This window comes from Hyaena hyaena, unplaced genomic scaffold (assembly GCF_003009895.1).
Source record: "Hyaena hyaena isolate Hyena2069 unplaced genomic scaffold, ASM300989v1 scaffold_503, whole genome shotgun sequence".
Taxonomy (NCBI): Eukaryota; Metazoa; Chordata; class Mammalia; order Carnivora; family Hyaenidae; genus Hyaena; species Hyaena hyaena.
In genome coordinates, this window is record NW_024081132.1 from 1,093,492 (window position 1) to 1,107,900 (window position 14,409).

General features: G+C 47.6%; 3 protein-coding genes across 7 annotated transcripts in view; 2 read left to right on the top strand and 1 right to left on the bottom strand.

Moving 5' to 3' along the window:
- Positions 1 to 454: 454 nt before the first annotated feature.
- MMACHC (metabolism of cobalamin associated C) lies at positions 455 to 5,567 on the bottom strand. 2 transcript variants are annotated; one of them, XM_039254779.1, is made up of 4 exons: positions 5,296 to 5,567; positions 2,698 to 2,892; positions 1,832 to 1,984; positions 455 to 1,344 (listed from the first exon to the last, which is right to left on the bottom strand). In XM_039254779.1, the coding sequence occupies exons 1-4, from the start codon at positions 5,374 to 5,376 to the stop codon at positions 925 to 927; spliced, it is 849 nt and encodes a 282-aa protein (XP_039110710.1). In that variant the 5' UTR covers positions 5,377 to 5,567; the 3' UTR covers positions 455 to 924. The 2 variants fall into 2 exon arrangements, with proteins under 2 accessions (XP_039110710.1, XP_039110709.1); XM_039254778.1 differs by lacking the exon at positions 5,296 to 5,567 and adding an exon at positions 5,154 to 5,289.
- Positions 5,568 to 5,692: 125 nt separating this feature from the next.
- Positions 5,693 to 9,616, top strand: CCDC163 (coiled-coil domain containing 163). Of its 4 annotated transcripts, none has more exons than XR_005532211.1 (9): positions 5,693 to 6,151; positions 6,281 to 6,314; positions 6,491 to 6,681; positions 6,794 to 6,875; positions 7,023 to 7,224; positions 7,313 to 7,405; positions 7,701 to 7,768; positions 9,032 to 9,096; positions 9,348 to 9,616. XR_005532211.1 is itself a non-coding variant. In XM_039254777.1 (8 exons), the coding sequence occupies exons 1-7, from the start codon at positions 6,074 to 6,076 to the stop codon at positions 7,735 to 7,737; spliced, it is 717 nt and encodes a 238-aa protein (XP_039110708.1). In that variant the 5' UTR covers positions 5,693 to 6,073; the 3' UTR covers positions 7,738 to 7,768; positions 9,348 to 9,616. The 4 variants fall into 4 exon arrangements, 2 of the variants coding, with proteins under 2 accessions (XP_039110708.1, XP_039110707.1); XR_005532209.1 differs by having other exon boundaries at positions 7,338 to 7,405; XM_039254777.1 differs by lacking the exon at positions 9,032 to 9,096.
- A 3,250-nt stretch (positions 9,617 to 12,866) lies between these two features.
- Positions 12,867 to 14,409, top strand: part of TESK2 (testis associated actin remodelling kinase 2) — a 146,335-nt gene continuing 144,792 nt past the window's right edge. The window contains exon 1 of the mRNA XM_039254783.1: positions 12,867 to 13,158. The gene's annotated coding sequence lies outside the window, so the exon portion shown is untranslated. The remainder of the gene's footprint in view (positions 13,159 to 14,409) is intronic.

Consider the following 14,409-nt stretch of genomic DNA (forward strand, 5'->3'; position numbering starts at 1 on the left):
AGGGTGATAGCTGCCTCAGAAACAGAAAGTTATATTGGGTAGGGGGATTGCAAGTAGACACAGGAAAGGAACTGAACCAAGGTGTTAACATTTTCACTACGTTTGGGGGAGAAGAGCAAGACCTGCTGCAGTGTTGGTCAAAGCACTGCAGTTTGTCCTATAGGTGAAGCATAAGTTGCAGGTTGCAGATGGAGGCCCCAATGAGATTACTTGGACATTTACCTTTATACCTATTGGGAGGGTTGCATGAGGACTTGAAGCTTGGCTTTAAACTAAATGCCTGGTACTGGCTCTGTAAAAGATCAGAATGAGTTTGGTGTATTGTGTACTCTTCCAGACATAAAGCTAGTCCAGTCTATCCCCATGCTTCCAAGCAAGATCTAAGAGCCTAAGTACAGAGTTCCTAGGGCTTTCAATGACAGCTCACGCACCCATTAGTATAATAAGGCAGGTATTGTTTCAGAAATGCCTTGCGTGTGTTTATTCATTCCTCACAACAAGCCTGAGGCAGGTGCCATTAGGGGATGATTGCCCTTTAGGCACTGTAATAAGTAGGATCTTGGAGCACTACAGAGAAACGAGTAATCACAATCTAAGCCAGGTGGGAATTCTGGATCTTTGACTTACTGTTTTGACTAAATTGCTCTAGGCTGTTATCTTCATTGAAGATCTCTATTACAGTCCTTTCATTAAAAATATTGTACCCAGGCACCTGGGTGGCTCATTCGGTTAAGCATCCAACTCTTGATCTCAGCTCAGGTCTTGATCTCAGCATCGTGAGATCCAGCCCATGTTGGGTTCCACGGTGGGCATGAAGCCTGATTAAACAAAAATACTGTACCCAAAATAAAATGCCTTGCCAAAGCCAAAGGTGTCCTAGAGCAAGTACCACTTATAAATAGGGATCCCAGGGGAGGGAGGCTGTCAAGGGCCAGGGGATTCAGGTGGTGAGACTTTGGGGCTGAGCCAGCCTCGGGCTCTGCTGGGATTCTGGGGCTGCTTTGGTGGGATTGCGGTAAAAGGAAGCTCAGAAGATGCAGAGCTAGGATCCTCTGAGGGCTGGGCCAAGCCCAACAAAGCTAAGCGTTGGGCAGGTGGAGTAGAAAAGTAGGCTTTCTGTTCTTCTGAGTAGCGCTCCTGTGGTGTCACAGCATCCCGGTATGTCCAGTCACGCCAATGGAAATTAAAGCCTTCAAGCAGGGTGATTCGGTCAGCTCTTGTAGGTACACAGTCCAGGGGCTTTATGGGTGGCAGATCTGGAACCTCTATTCCTGGCAGCAGCATTACTCCTCGAATGGCAAACCAGCCTCCGTACTGCGGGTGTATACACACACCTGATATGTGCTGAGGAGAAGGTAAAAAAGGTTATGGAGGTCATGTTGGCACTAAGTCCAACTATCCTCACAGCAAACTAGGCTTGTTCATTTATTCTCAAGGGACACTAATTTCACATTTGATCTTCTCACTCCGGTGGCTGGGTCCCCTATTTCCTCTCCTGGACAACCCTTTTCATGAACGAACTTTGGCCATGAGAAACTAAGGGTTCCTTAAGTTGAGTCTGTCAACTTGCCAGTCTCACTATTAGTTTCCTGATCACTGCTCTGCCCCCTCCATCCCGTAACCAGGTTTTACGAACAGACTAAGTTCTCTGACCTGATGTGTTCCCAGGCCAACTCCAGAAAGCATGTGGAGTTGGGCTCCTGAGTAGGGTATATATATACCTTTCCCTTGGATACTGTCTACCAAGGTAGGTGGAAGAATGTGAACTGGTATCTTGAGGAGCCTTTACCATTTTCTCCCAGTCCTTACTCATTCACACTTGCCCTCTGACCTGGTTTCCCCAGGGGTCAGCCTCCACATCCTTCCGTTGGTAGTAGTAAGCAGCCCCTGCCACGTGGGCTGCAGTCTGGGCCAGAATCTTGGGGCGCCGATTGGGGTGTACCTCATAGTCAGCAATGACTTCCATTTGCAACTCTGGGAGGTTCTGAGATAAGAGATGGAAATTCATTTCAGCATGAGAGGAATCAGGACTTTGTCCTAGAGAGCCCTAATTTGTGTTAGCTTGGTCCTGTCCTCAGAAGTTGTTTAAAGGGAAAACAAACCTTAAACTTGAGGGGTGGGGAGCTCCACTGTGAAGAAAGTGATCTTCTGTCCAGGAAGGCCCATGTTCGAAAGGAAATAACAAGGTCTGCTCACAAATGCCTATTGAGAGGTGACTTGTCTCTGCCCTCCAGAGTCTCAGTGTGGAGGAAGACATGACCTAGCTTTGGGGAGACCCAATATATGTATGTGTACATGTGTGCAGGGGGAATATTCTATCCTCAAAAGCCTCAAAGACAGCACAAAATGTTCAGGTCTAGGGCAAAGACAGGCAAGAGATGCTTAGGGGATGCTAGGCTTATTCCTATTTCACTTGGAGGCCAAGGGAAATCTGGTTTGAGGTTCATATTATTAACTGCCCATCAGAGTAGGGTGAGTGAGTTTGATTCTAGACCTGGGGGGCTGCTAGAAGGTGGCTGAAACTGGGCTAAGAAGGCAGAATGGGAAGAGATCACAGTGTTAAAGGCAGCTCTAGCATAGCCCATCTGGGAAATGGCTCATAGCCCTAAGTAGGTCTAGATCCTGCACTGAGCTTAGAGGAGCTGGAAGCAGCTACTACAGGTTTGAAACCTGAGGTAATGTGTGAACTTTGCTTACCTTTCTAACACGGCTCAAATGATAGGCCACACACTGGTCCACAGGGTCAGTCAGTGGTCGGAGATGGCAGCTTTGCAGGAAGGGTTTCAGGGCGCGGTCAAACATGGCAGGTGTGCTGAGTACCAGGAAGGCCAGGGTAGGTCCTGGCAGAGGTAGGTGGAAGGCTGGAGGCAGGAGTGCATTATACCATGCCACCTGGGACAGAGAGACAATTAAGGCCACACATGAGGGCCAATTTAGGCCTTTGCTAGGTGCATACTTTAGCCTGGCATTCAAGGTCTCCTACATCTTGGCCTCAGTATCCATCTCATTCATTCAGTGAATGGATTTCTACTGATGCTGCATGATGTATATTTATGGGGGACTCCTCCATAGGGGATTCTGACTGGGAAGTTTGGGATAAAAAGCCAGAGAATTCACAACTAAGAACCAAAAGAAATTGTACTGTGATTAGAGCAATGACAGGGCCAGATGAGGATCCTGTGAAATTAGGAAAGTCTTCTTGGAAGCTGTGACAAAACGATGTAGGGAGGGGAAATCTGGTGTTTATTCTACTAAAAAATTTTTTTCAATGTTTTTATTTATTTCTGAGAGAGAGAGAGAGAGAGAGAGAGACAGTGTGAGCAGGGGAGGGTCAGAGAGAGAGGGAGATACAGAATCTGAAGTAGACTCCAGGCTCTGAGCTAGCTGTCAGCACAGAGCCCAATACGGGGCTCAAACCCACGAACCATGAGATCATGACCTGAGCCAAAGTCGGACGCTTAACCGATTGAGCCCCACCCAGGTGCCCCATCTGGTGTTTATTCTAAATAAAGGTCACAGCTTTAAAAAGACATGTAAAAAGGGCATATTTGGAAAACAGCAAATTGTCTAGTTTGATAGAAGTGAAGGGTCCGTAAAGGGGAGCAGGAGAGAAGGGTGGAGAGATCAGTAGGTATGAGATTATGACTGTTCTAGATACCAATTTAAGGACTATACGTCTAATTTGGTGACAGTGAGGGTCTAGACATTGAAAATTTAAGGAGGAAACGGACATCAGTTTTAGAAAGATCTGGCTGCAGGGTGAGGATGGATTGAATGCAAAATGATAGCAAGCAGATTATTGCAATAATCCAAGCATAGAGGGGTTGGATGGAAGGAAATGGATTTGGGAGATTCAGGTGAGAGATTCCTAAAGGTCTTGGTGTCTGACTGGATGTGGGGTAGGGAAAGGGTGAGAAGCAGAAGCCTCGGATGACTGGCTCTGTTCAGTACAATAACTCTTACTACCCACTCAGTTCTACTTGACCCATCAAACATTCTCACTTTCTCCATACCTGCCATCCAACACTATCTCCTCCCCTTTACTTAAGCTGTTCCTGATATTTGGGATGTATATAATACTCTTTCCTTCTTTTCATATATAGCTCAACTCTTTTTTTTTTTTTTTTTCTGGGAAGTCCTTCTCAAGCTAGACCCAACCTACTTTCACTGTATTCTTTCCCAGCACTGCTGTGTGCCACTCAGTGGAAGGGGTGGGAGTGGGTTGTCTCTTAAGCATCAGGCAAAGGGCTCAAGCTGAGTTGATTTAGCTTTGTGTCCAAGCACACAGCTCAGTACAGAGGGCACTGGATTATGGGGGTTGGATCTATGTAAACAAGGGTCGATAGTGGTGCCAGACTTCTGTGACAGGCAAGTGCATGGTTTCTGTACCCAGCCCAGCACTGGTGATTGGCAACATCGTGAATTAGCCTTCTGTTGGTAGAGGGAACAAACCAGCCAATTGTCTGCTTGTTCAACAACAGGAATGCCTTTCCCCCTCAGATAACCTAAATCTTAGCTACACAAACCTACCAGGCCTTGCCCTCTCCTAACTTCTTAAGGAAGCTTCTTTTTTTTTAATGTTTATTTTTATTTATTTATTTAATTTATTTATTTCTAGGAGAGAGAGAGAGAGAGACAGCGTGAGCAGGGGAGGGTCAGAGAGCGAGGGAGTCACAGACTGAAACAGGCTCCAGGCTCTGAGCTGGCAGTCAGCACAGAGCCCGACGCGGGGCTCGAACCCACGAACCGCGAGATCATGACCCAAGCGAAAGTCGGACGCTTAACCGACTAAGCCACCCAGGCGCCCCTTAATGTTTATTTTTAAAAGAGAGAGAGAGAGATTGTGAGCTGGGGAGGGTCAGAGAGAGAGAGAGAGAGAGGGAAACACAGAATCCGAAGCAGTTTCCAGGCTGTCAGCACACTGCTCAAGGCGGGGCTCAAACTCACAAACCAAGGCTCAACGGACTGAACCACCCAGGCACCTCTCCTGAATTCAGGACGCTTCTAAAGTGACTCTGACCCTACTGGTCACTTTCTTCCTGTAAATTTTGGAGGTGGCAGAACCACAAGATTACTGAGTTACGTGGTGTCTCTCATTCATCAATATGGCATTATATGGGGTTAAAAGGACAAACGTGCGGCCGTTTCTCTACCTTTTTAATTAAGTCCCCGTTTGTCAGATGGACATGGGGCCAGAGGAGCTCGGGAAAGATCAGAAGGCTCTCCATCTTCACGCCAATCGCACCGAGGCCAATCATACACCTCGCCCCAACACCGCAGAAAGGACGAACCAACCTGGAAAGGGTAAACCTCGAAGCCAAAAGGGCACAATGTGTCCTCGATCTTCTGCTTCAGTTCTGCGACTTGCGGCTCCATAGCGCACGCTAGGCGCAGAGCTTGTTGGGGACTGGAGTCTCTAGGATAACCTGGGCCGTTAAGTTTCAAGGTAGCTTGGACTTCATTTCCCAAGAACCTTCGGGATCAGCAGCGGGACAGGGTTGGCTCTGTGCAATGGATCTTGGGATATGTAGTGCTTTGGTTTTCGGGTTCAACAACTACAGAATCAGAAAGCCTCGGTTTCCCGGCAAGCTTCACGGTGACGGTGTGAATGCTCGTGCGGCTACTAGGGAAACGTAGTTCCACAGCCTCCATCGTCGGTTGTCTCCGCGAGAGAAGAACTCAGTTTCCCAAGTGGCGCTGCGGCAGCCAGTCCGAGGTCAGATGGACTCGGCCGGCCTTCAGGAGGGTTTGAAAGGGGCCGCGGCACTAGTCGCTGGTACAGGTTCCGAGTGATGATACCTGTGTCTTGGGTCTGGGGAGGTTTCGACCAAGATTGGGCACTCTCAATTCCCACTTGATATCTGAGTATCAGAGTATCCCGCGTTCCCCCTAGATTCTCCAAACGCCGCTCCCCTGACCAGTTCCAGTTTGGCTTGATACTCCATCCCTACCTTTACTATTACATCCCCACTCCCCACTTTCGATCTGAAGTGTGGCTTTACTGGGCTGTGCCTCTGTTGTCCTGGGCTTGGAGAGCAAAGGCACAAGACGTCAGGGAGCCTTGGGGAAGGTTATGAGTAGGAGTCTGAGCTGGACTGAGCATCTCGACGGGCTTCTCAATGCTACGGATGGAAATGTGGCCAGGATTAAGGTGAGGGGCCGCCTGAGGGCCCCCGTTGGAGGTTTGGGTTTAGGGACACTCAGAGCTTATTGGCCTGTGAACTTGTTTTTGTTGTTGTTGTTGTTGTTGTTGTTTGGTGTTTTTTTGTTTGTTTTGTAGCAGCGGCTGTATCCTCTTGGAGTCTCCACAGCTGGTAAGTATTGTCCCTTTTCTGCCCCCAGTCTTCTTTTTCAAGGATCTGCTTTTTTTTTTTTTCCCCAGTGCCTGTACTACCTACTTTTCCAAATTCCAACTGTTTTCTATCCTGAACAAACATCTGTTTTCCCCCCAAAGATAGGCCTCACAGTTGTGCCTTGCTTACTCCCTCAGCAGGAGATTTGGCTGGGACCTGGATTTCCCCTCATCACTTGCCTCCCCAGTCTGGAGTCCAAGCTCAACAACGTTGGGCTCTAGAGGCTCCCTGTCACCCAGAGAGGCTGAGTTGTAGTAAGGCCCATGGCACATCTTTTTTCTGGGATGAAATCACTATTCTCCAATCCCAGCTTCAATACCAGGCTCAGGTAAAGTGTGCAGTCCTAGGTGTATATGTGTTGTGTTTGTGTGAAATGAGGATACCAGGGGTTGGGGATGCCCCTTCCGTGGTAGCTCATGTGGTTTTTCTTGCCTGGGTAGATGACTGAGACACTAAGGCAGGCTGTGCAGGGGCTGCTGGAAGAGCAAGAGCAGCAGAAGTACAAGATCTGTGCTCTGGAAGGTATCTGGCCAGTTCTTTTTTTCATGCACACAGCTCATTATGTATCCACATGATTTTGTTACATACCTTCTGTGTGTGCAGTTGTGTCTTGATTTACAAGTGGAGTCTCTAGGCTCATGTGTAGGTCTCATAAGGAATGACCCTCAGTTTGTCCCACTACAGCATCACTAAGGTTGCTGCAGGGGGGCCCAGAGCAGAGGGTCCTTCTCCTGGAGCAACGCCTGGAGGCGCTGAGAAGGGAACTGCAGGGCCTTCGAAGCCAAGTGCAGGAACAGGCCCAAGCCCAAACACAAACAGGACCACGAAAGTGCAGTGCTACTGGTGGCCTTCACCAAGAGCTGCAGAATGAGTAAGTAATGGGCAAGACCTCTCCTTCTTCGCACTTCTGAATTCCTGGTACTCTGGTAGTGTCCTCAGGGCTTGTTGATTGGTTTTAGAATGACACTACCTCCATCTGTCCAGGCGTCAGCTCCTGTGGGAGGAATCAGAGATCCTTCGGGAAGAATTGAAGTTGCTGCGGGACCAGCTGAGTGAGTAAAAGATTGGGGGTGGGTGTGAGTTCACCTGTCCCCTTTCCTGGAAAGCCTTTTTGCTATCCCAGTAAGTGGCCATAGCTCTGATTTCTTGAGCTGCTCAGAAGTCTGGCCAAGTGTTTTGTCTTGCCTCCATGGTGTGAGTATAGACTCCCCAGTTAGCTTGGAAGCTTCCCAACAGCTAGACCAGAATGCTTCTGTCTCAGTTTTCAGCACCAGGCTGGGCACAAGGCAGGGAGGGGAAGAGAAAGAAATTGGAGAACAGCTCTCTTACATTTTTCTCTCATTGAAGGCCAGCACCAGGAGCTGCTGCTGAAACAGATGGCTGAAGGGCAGCAAGCTCAGGTCCACAGCTGGAAGGTAGGACCAGGATCAGACCTATCTCTTCATATCTCCCTATGGAGGCTCCTTCCTTTCTGTCTTTTCTGTTGTGCAGGCAAGCCAGGATACACTCTCCCACTCTTATCTCTTTCTCTCTTTCCTGTACTGACTCTACCTCCCTCCAAAGCTTTTCTTCCCAAGCCCTCTTCTCCAGGTTGAGAGACTGTCATTGCCCACATGAGGGTTCCATGCCAATGGTGAAGATGCCAATGGTGGGGAGGGGGATTCCTCCTGAGAAGGAGAGGAATGGTCCTACCTGGTCCTACCTGGGCCTGTGGTCTGGCATTTGTTGGAGCAGCTGCAAAGTGGCCGTGAGGGCAAGGGTCACACCCTGGAGGCTGCCAGGACAGAGGCCCAGGATGCCTGGCAGGAGTACAATCTCTAAGGTCAGGGGGTATGGATACTTGTGGCAGTGGAAGGGATTTGTCTCAGAGGCCAGGCATTGGGGACCAGAGTTCAGCTATCTTAGATTTGACATGGGCTGGTAGGAGTGGTATGAGTATCTGCCTGTAAAGGCAGTACTGGGCATTCTTTACTTGATACTGAGTCACTGAGGTATCTTTATATGTTTGAAGGATAAAGGGAGAAGAGACTGGGGTCCTGGCCTCATGAAGGAGAACAGTTCTTTGGTGGGAGGGTCATCTTGTCAGCATCTCTGCCTCTAATTCTCTTCCCCTTTCCAGGACCTCTGTTCACATCCTTGAATCTAAGCTGCCCTGGCTGCCACTTTCACCATCTCTTCCTTTCTTTTTTTTTTTTTTTAAATATTTTTATTTATTTCTAGGAGACAGAGAGAGAGACAGCATGAGCAAGGGTGAGAGAGGGAGATACAGACTTTGAAATAGGCTCCAGGCCCTGAGCTGGCAGTCAGCACAGAGCCCGACGCGGGGCTTGAACCCACGAACCGCGAGATCATGACCTAAGCGAAAGTTGGACGCTCAACCGACTAAGCCACTCAGGCGCCCCACTTCCTTTCTTTTTTTTAAAATGTTTTTTAATAGTTTATTTATTTTTGAGACAGAGAGAGACAGAGCATGAGTGGGGGGGTGGGGCAGAGAGAGAGAGGGAGACACAGAATCCGAAATAGGCTTCAGGCTCTGAGCTGTCAGCACAGAGCCTGATGCGGGGCTCAAACCCACGAACTATGAGATATGACCTGACCTGATCTGATCTGAGCTGAAGTCTGACAATTAATCGACTGAGCCATGCAGGGGCCCCTTCATCATCTCTTTCTTCATCTAGCTCTGAAGTCAGTCTTCTTCTGGACAGCAACAGTAGCTGGGAACTTCTAAGGAAACTAGGTGGCGGTAAGGGCAGGGATCCCAGGTCTGGGGGAGGGTGAATCTGAATGGTGCTTGTGTGTCAGCTACCTGATTATTTGGCACTGGGTAGAATGGAGTCTCTGCCTCTTTTTTTGGTGAATCCATCATTCTCTGTTATTATTTATCCCAGGTCAGGCTTGTTTGTTCCTCCCCATCAGACCGGCCAAGGGTCTAGTTTCATGTGTATCATAGTGCTTGCTGATGGTTTGTTTTCTTTTCCCTTTCTCTCCCCTCAGATCTCCAGAAGAGCATACTTTCTGACCTAGAGCCCAGAAGCTTTCAGCTTTAGGGCCAGAGCCTTGAGCAGGAGAACCTATTCTTTAAGAGCCCCACAATGTTCCTGAGTGACCTGTAAGGACTTGTAAGAGTAGCTTTGCTCACCTTCCTCACCAAGGCCCTGTTTCTGGGTCCCTTCCCCCTTTTCTCTTGATCTTGCTGGTATCTGCCCTCCTTACTGAGGCTCATCACTGCCTGCCCACCAATTGCAATAAATGTTTTAACTCTTCCTGATGTCTTCTGTGAATCAGCCCCCACATGGGATTGACTCAAGTGTACGTTTTCTTCCTCCTGTTACTTGACTGCTTTCTGCCATCCCTGTCTCTGCAATCCAAGTTCATAGACATTTATAGCTGTACCTTCTGAGTGCAAGCCCTGTGCTCAGTGGAATTTGGAAGGAAATAGGAGTTCCCATCCTGGTGGGTAGAATGAGGTAGGACAGTGTTCTGAGGCAGTATTGGTGTGGGGATGCAGAGGAGGGCAAGGCATTTAGATAGACCCTAGACCTGAGCAATAGGAGGCTTCCCCTCTTCCCCTCCAGCTTCTACTTCTTAAGGCTTACTCTGGTCCCTTCACATTTCCTCATCCTTAGTAGCCTAGCCCTGCTTGCATTTCTGCAACAGTCCCCTGGTCTCTTTCTTTCAGTCTCTACCTCTAATCCAGTGGCTTTAGAATTTGTTGACTGTAACCTTTAGCAAGAAATATGGTTTACTTTGTGGCCTAGTAAATACACTTGTATATATTTATTAAATGAAACAAATTTCATGATTTAATATTTATTGAATCACTAGGGGTGATGTACTCTGATATTTCTTGTTATATTAAAAAAAAAATGCCTTGTGGTTATTAGTTCTAATCCTTCCATCACAAGGTTGCTCTCTGGAAAGTAGATCTTCCTTTGTAGACTAAGGGCAGCTTTACTGGTTTCTTACTTAAATTTTGTATTCTAGACCATGCAGTCTAAGATTTCCTTAGAAGCAGCAGCGTCCCGCTAATGTCTCATGAGGTCTCATCCACTGCTAAATATAGACAAAAGATAATGCCATTTATCCACGCAGTTGATGTTTATTGAGCATAATACAGACCAGCCCTGGCATGTATTTGCCCTGAGCTAAGATGTGCAGTGGGCTCATAAGGTTCCCAGCTCTTAGCTCCATCTAGCTAGGAAGAGGAGACAATTCTGAAAAAGAAGCATAATAAAAGGCTGAGATGAGTAGAGCAGGTTATATGGTGTATTCAGGGTCCTGGCCTAACTAGCAGACAGATCATGAAGAGTGGCCTTTGACACTCAAATATCTATAAGGCAATCCTTGGTTCTTTCTCCTCAGTGTAAAGGAAATTGCTGACAGTGGAATGGGAGAGATTAGACTTGGGTCAAACAGAACTTGTTCAAAAACCTAAAAACTTGCCATCAAGGCTCATCGTCCTACTGAAGGTACAACCACTGTCTTTTACATCTTTCATTGGGCAAGTGATACATATGGTATGATGGCATTATTCAATTCTACTTGCTACCAATGCTTGTGCCTATTTATCAAATACTTTGCATCAGGCTTTGTGGGAGTCAGGTTTAAAAGGTAAGTGCCAGGGCTCTAACAACAGAAAAATTAAATAGCAGTGGGGAACAATGGTATTTGAACTGTCACCAGGTGGCAGCACATCATGTGTTGTCAGAAGAATGATACAGAAAAGTCTTTGGGCCAAGGTTCCTGGGCTGGGTGATTTCTTTTCTCCTTTTGGACATACTGTGAACTACCTATTAATCTAACTAAAACAGCGTCCTGTTGAGGCTAATCTGCTCAAGAACCTTTGAAAACTTTCACAGCATAAAAAAGGACAAATTTGGCATTTAAGCTCAATTCACATTTAACCTCCATTCTTATCTCCTATCACACATCTTTCTTTTAAAAGCTTTTTTATTTAAATGTAGTTGACACACAGTGTTACATTAGTTTCAGGTGTACAACATAGTGATTGGACACATTCATACATTATGGTATGCTCACAAGTGTAGCTATCATCTGTCACCATATAATACTATCTTCGACTGTATTCCTTGTTCTGTACCTTATTTTTGTGACTTATTCATTCCAAAACTGAAAGCCTGTATCTCCCACTCTGCTTCACTCATTTTGTTCCCTGTCCTTTCCAGCAAGCATCAGTTTGTTCTCTGTTTATAGGCCTGATTCTCTTTTTTGTTTGTTTATTCATTTGTTGTTTTTTAGATTCCACATATGAGTGAAATCATACACACATCTTTCTTAAATTTTATTGCCACTAGGAATGCACAACATCTATACGCCAACTGTTCAAATCCCACTTATCTGTCAAGACTCTTTCAGTAGGAGGCAAGTCTAAAGATGTCTAAATGGAGGTCTCTAGTCCAAGGGAATACTGGTGAAGGAAGGCCCATACTCTGGTGTTTCTTTGCCTGCTCTAGCCCTGGAAATCCTGTCCAATCTGCTCAGGTATGAGATTATGAGCACCTGAAGTCCAGGCATATGGAAAGCATGAGGAAGGGAATATGTGCATGGTGAACAATTGAATAGAATTCTTTTTTTTTTAAGAGTTTATTGTCAAGTTGGTTTCCATATAACACCCAGTGCTCATCCCCACAAGTGCCCTCCTCCATGCCCATCACCCCCCTTCCCCTCTCCCCCATACCCATCAGTCCTCAGTTTGTTCTCAACATTCAAGAGTTTCTCATGGTTTGCCTCCTTCCCTCTCCCCCCTATTTCCCCCCTTCTTCTCCCCCACGGTCCTTGAATAGAATTCTTATTCCCTACCCAGGTCTTTCAATATCTTCAGTTTTCAAGCCATCTCAAATGTTCTCTCTTCCAACTAGAATTGAATCTTGGTGTAGATGAATTATTGCTTCAGCATTTTAACCCAACTCATTGCTCTTACTATATAAAGTAGGTAGTAATAGTTTATATATCAGTTTTTTCCCCCACAGTATACCGAGATCCTGCAGAACTCTATGTTCATATGCCTTTTTCTTCCCTCACCAACCGCAAAGCCGCGCCAGGGGAACCCATTTTCTGTTAGTTTTATTAATTACCAGTCGTTTCTATGTTTGGCATTTTAATTGTTCCCTCTAGTGTTTACTGTCCCGCCCTCTGGAGGTTCCAGGGACTTGATTTCCCCCCAGGTGTATTCCCTCCTCCTTGGTTCCGCCTTTCCAGCACACTGCCTCTTCTGTTTTTAACCTCCTCTTCCTTTCTATTGGTTCTCTTAGTCCCCCGGAGTTGGCGCCTAGAGCTGTTGATTGGCTTTCCCGGACGCCTATTGAGGCCACCCGCATACCACGTGGCATTCCTAACGCTAATTGGGCAATTCCACTAGCTGGTTTATTAAGGATCGACGATTGATTGGCTGCTCGGAGGCTTGAGGAGAGGGGCGTGGTCCGACGAAGCCCCACCCCAGCCCCCCAGCCTAGATGGGCCGGCGTTTCAGTGGCTCGCGGCCGCGGAGCTCAAGCGAAGCTTTCAGCTGCCCTTTCTGGCTCGCGGTTGGGATCATCCTCCTGGCCTCACCAAACAGACGGGGGGGGAACGGTCCCGACTGCGGGGCCATGGCAGTAGCCTCCTTGTCCTTCGCCGCCGCTAGCTCTGCCAAGTCTCCGGCTTCTGCGCGAGGGACCCCCACCGCCTCAGCAGGCTAAGAGCCTCTGCCGCCTCCGAGCTGTGAGGGCTACTATGCTTCCACTTTGCTGCTGCCTCCGCCTTCCGCCCGCGCAGGCACTCCTCTGGCTGCCCAGTCCCGCCTCAGGTAACGCCGAGAGAGAGCATAGGGCACACACCCGGGTCGCCACGGCCCGCGCGTGCCGCCGCTACACCGCCGTGGCTCCGGAGCATTGGCGCTCCCGTCTCTCAGCACGACAGGACCCCTTTCGCTTCCCAAGGTCCTCCTGTGAGCGGCTGGGGACACTTCTCGACCCCTTCCCCTTCCCTTTTCACTTCTCTCAGAGTCCCGGGATAACCCTCACCTCTACCCCCGCCTTCTCGCCTCAGAGGCCGGGGACCCATTAGAAGTTCCTTGGTATCAGGGACCTGGTCCTTGACTCCTCTCAGGGACTTTTCTCCCTTCACACTCAGGAATCCTTTATTTTCTCGGAGAACTCCTGTTTCAGAGACCTCCAGCTCCACACTGAGAGCCTCCCTCATCTCCGTAATCCCTCCTCCCTCAGAGATCTGGTCTCCCTCACTTTACTTCCCTCAACCATATTCTCTGGAAACTTTCCACTTACAAACTTGAAAATACTCCGCTCTCCCAGACACTACTGTCTCCTGCTTTTCTCTATTCCTGTCATACCTCGTTCTCCCTCTCTGCCTTTTATCTTTCACTGGGAAGACTCTGGACTAAGCCAGTATTTCCATTTAGCTAGAAATGAAACCCATGGTTTTGTGTGTTTTGTTTTTATTTTTGAACCCCATGTTTGATCTAAAGACCTTTCCGTTTATAACTCTGAGAAAACGTTGCTGAAGAATTTGTACTTTATTCTGTAGGTATGGGAGGCCATTGAAGGTTTTGTTTTGTAAGCAGAAATTTGGTATGATTGATTATGTCTGGAGGAAGAATTGAAAGTGAAGACAGTGTGGAGGTAGATGAAACCCAGGTAGGCAGGAAACCAGTGTGCTACACTAGGTCAGAGGGGATGAACTGGAATAGTGGTAGGAAAATGAAGCCCATGGCATGCAGTCCAGGAGGTTTCAATTCCATGATGTTTCCAGAGTTGAGAGGGAAGTTTCTGACTTCGTTGGTGGGATGCATTGGTTGTGTTAATTGTAATAGGGAAGGAACATAAAGAAGCAGTTTTGAGGGAAGGTAATGTTCCCTTTGGACATGTTTAATTTGAGGTATTTTTCATCTCTTAAATTTTTTTATAATGTTTTTTATTTATTTCTAGGAGAGAGAGAGAGAGAGAGAGACAGCGTGAGCAGGGGAGGGTCATAGAGAGAGGGAGTCACAGACTGAAACAGGCTCCAGGCTCTGAGCTGGCAGTCAGCACAGAGCCCGACG

Bases quoted from the DNA above. Each gene is read 5' to 3' on its own strand.
- MMACHC (XM_039254778.1), bottom strand. From the start codon at position 5,258: ATGATTGGCCTCGGTGCGATTGGCGTGAAGATGGAGAGCCTTCTGATC. The intron at 2,893-5,153 runs GTAGAGAAACGG...TCTCTGTCCCAG, and splicing joins ACGGGGACTTAATTAAAAAG to GTGGCATGGTATAATGCACT. The intron at 1,985-2,697 runs GTAAGCAAAGTT...CTCTTATCTCAG, and splicing joins ATTTGAGCCGTGTTAGAAAG to AACCTCCCAGAGTTGCAAAT.
- CCDC163 (XM_039254776.1), top strand. From the start codon at position 6,074: ATGAGTAGGAGTCTGAGCTGGACTGAGCATCTCGACGGGCTTCTCAAT. The intron at 6,315-6,490 runs GTAAGTATTGTC...TTACTCCCTCAG, and splicing joins TCTTGGAGTCTCCACAGCTG to CAGGAGATTTGGCTGGGACC. The intron at 7,406-7,700 runs GTGAGTAAAAGA...CTCTCATTGAAG, and splicing joins GTTGCTGCGGGACCAGCTGA to GCCAGCACCAGGAGCTGCTG.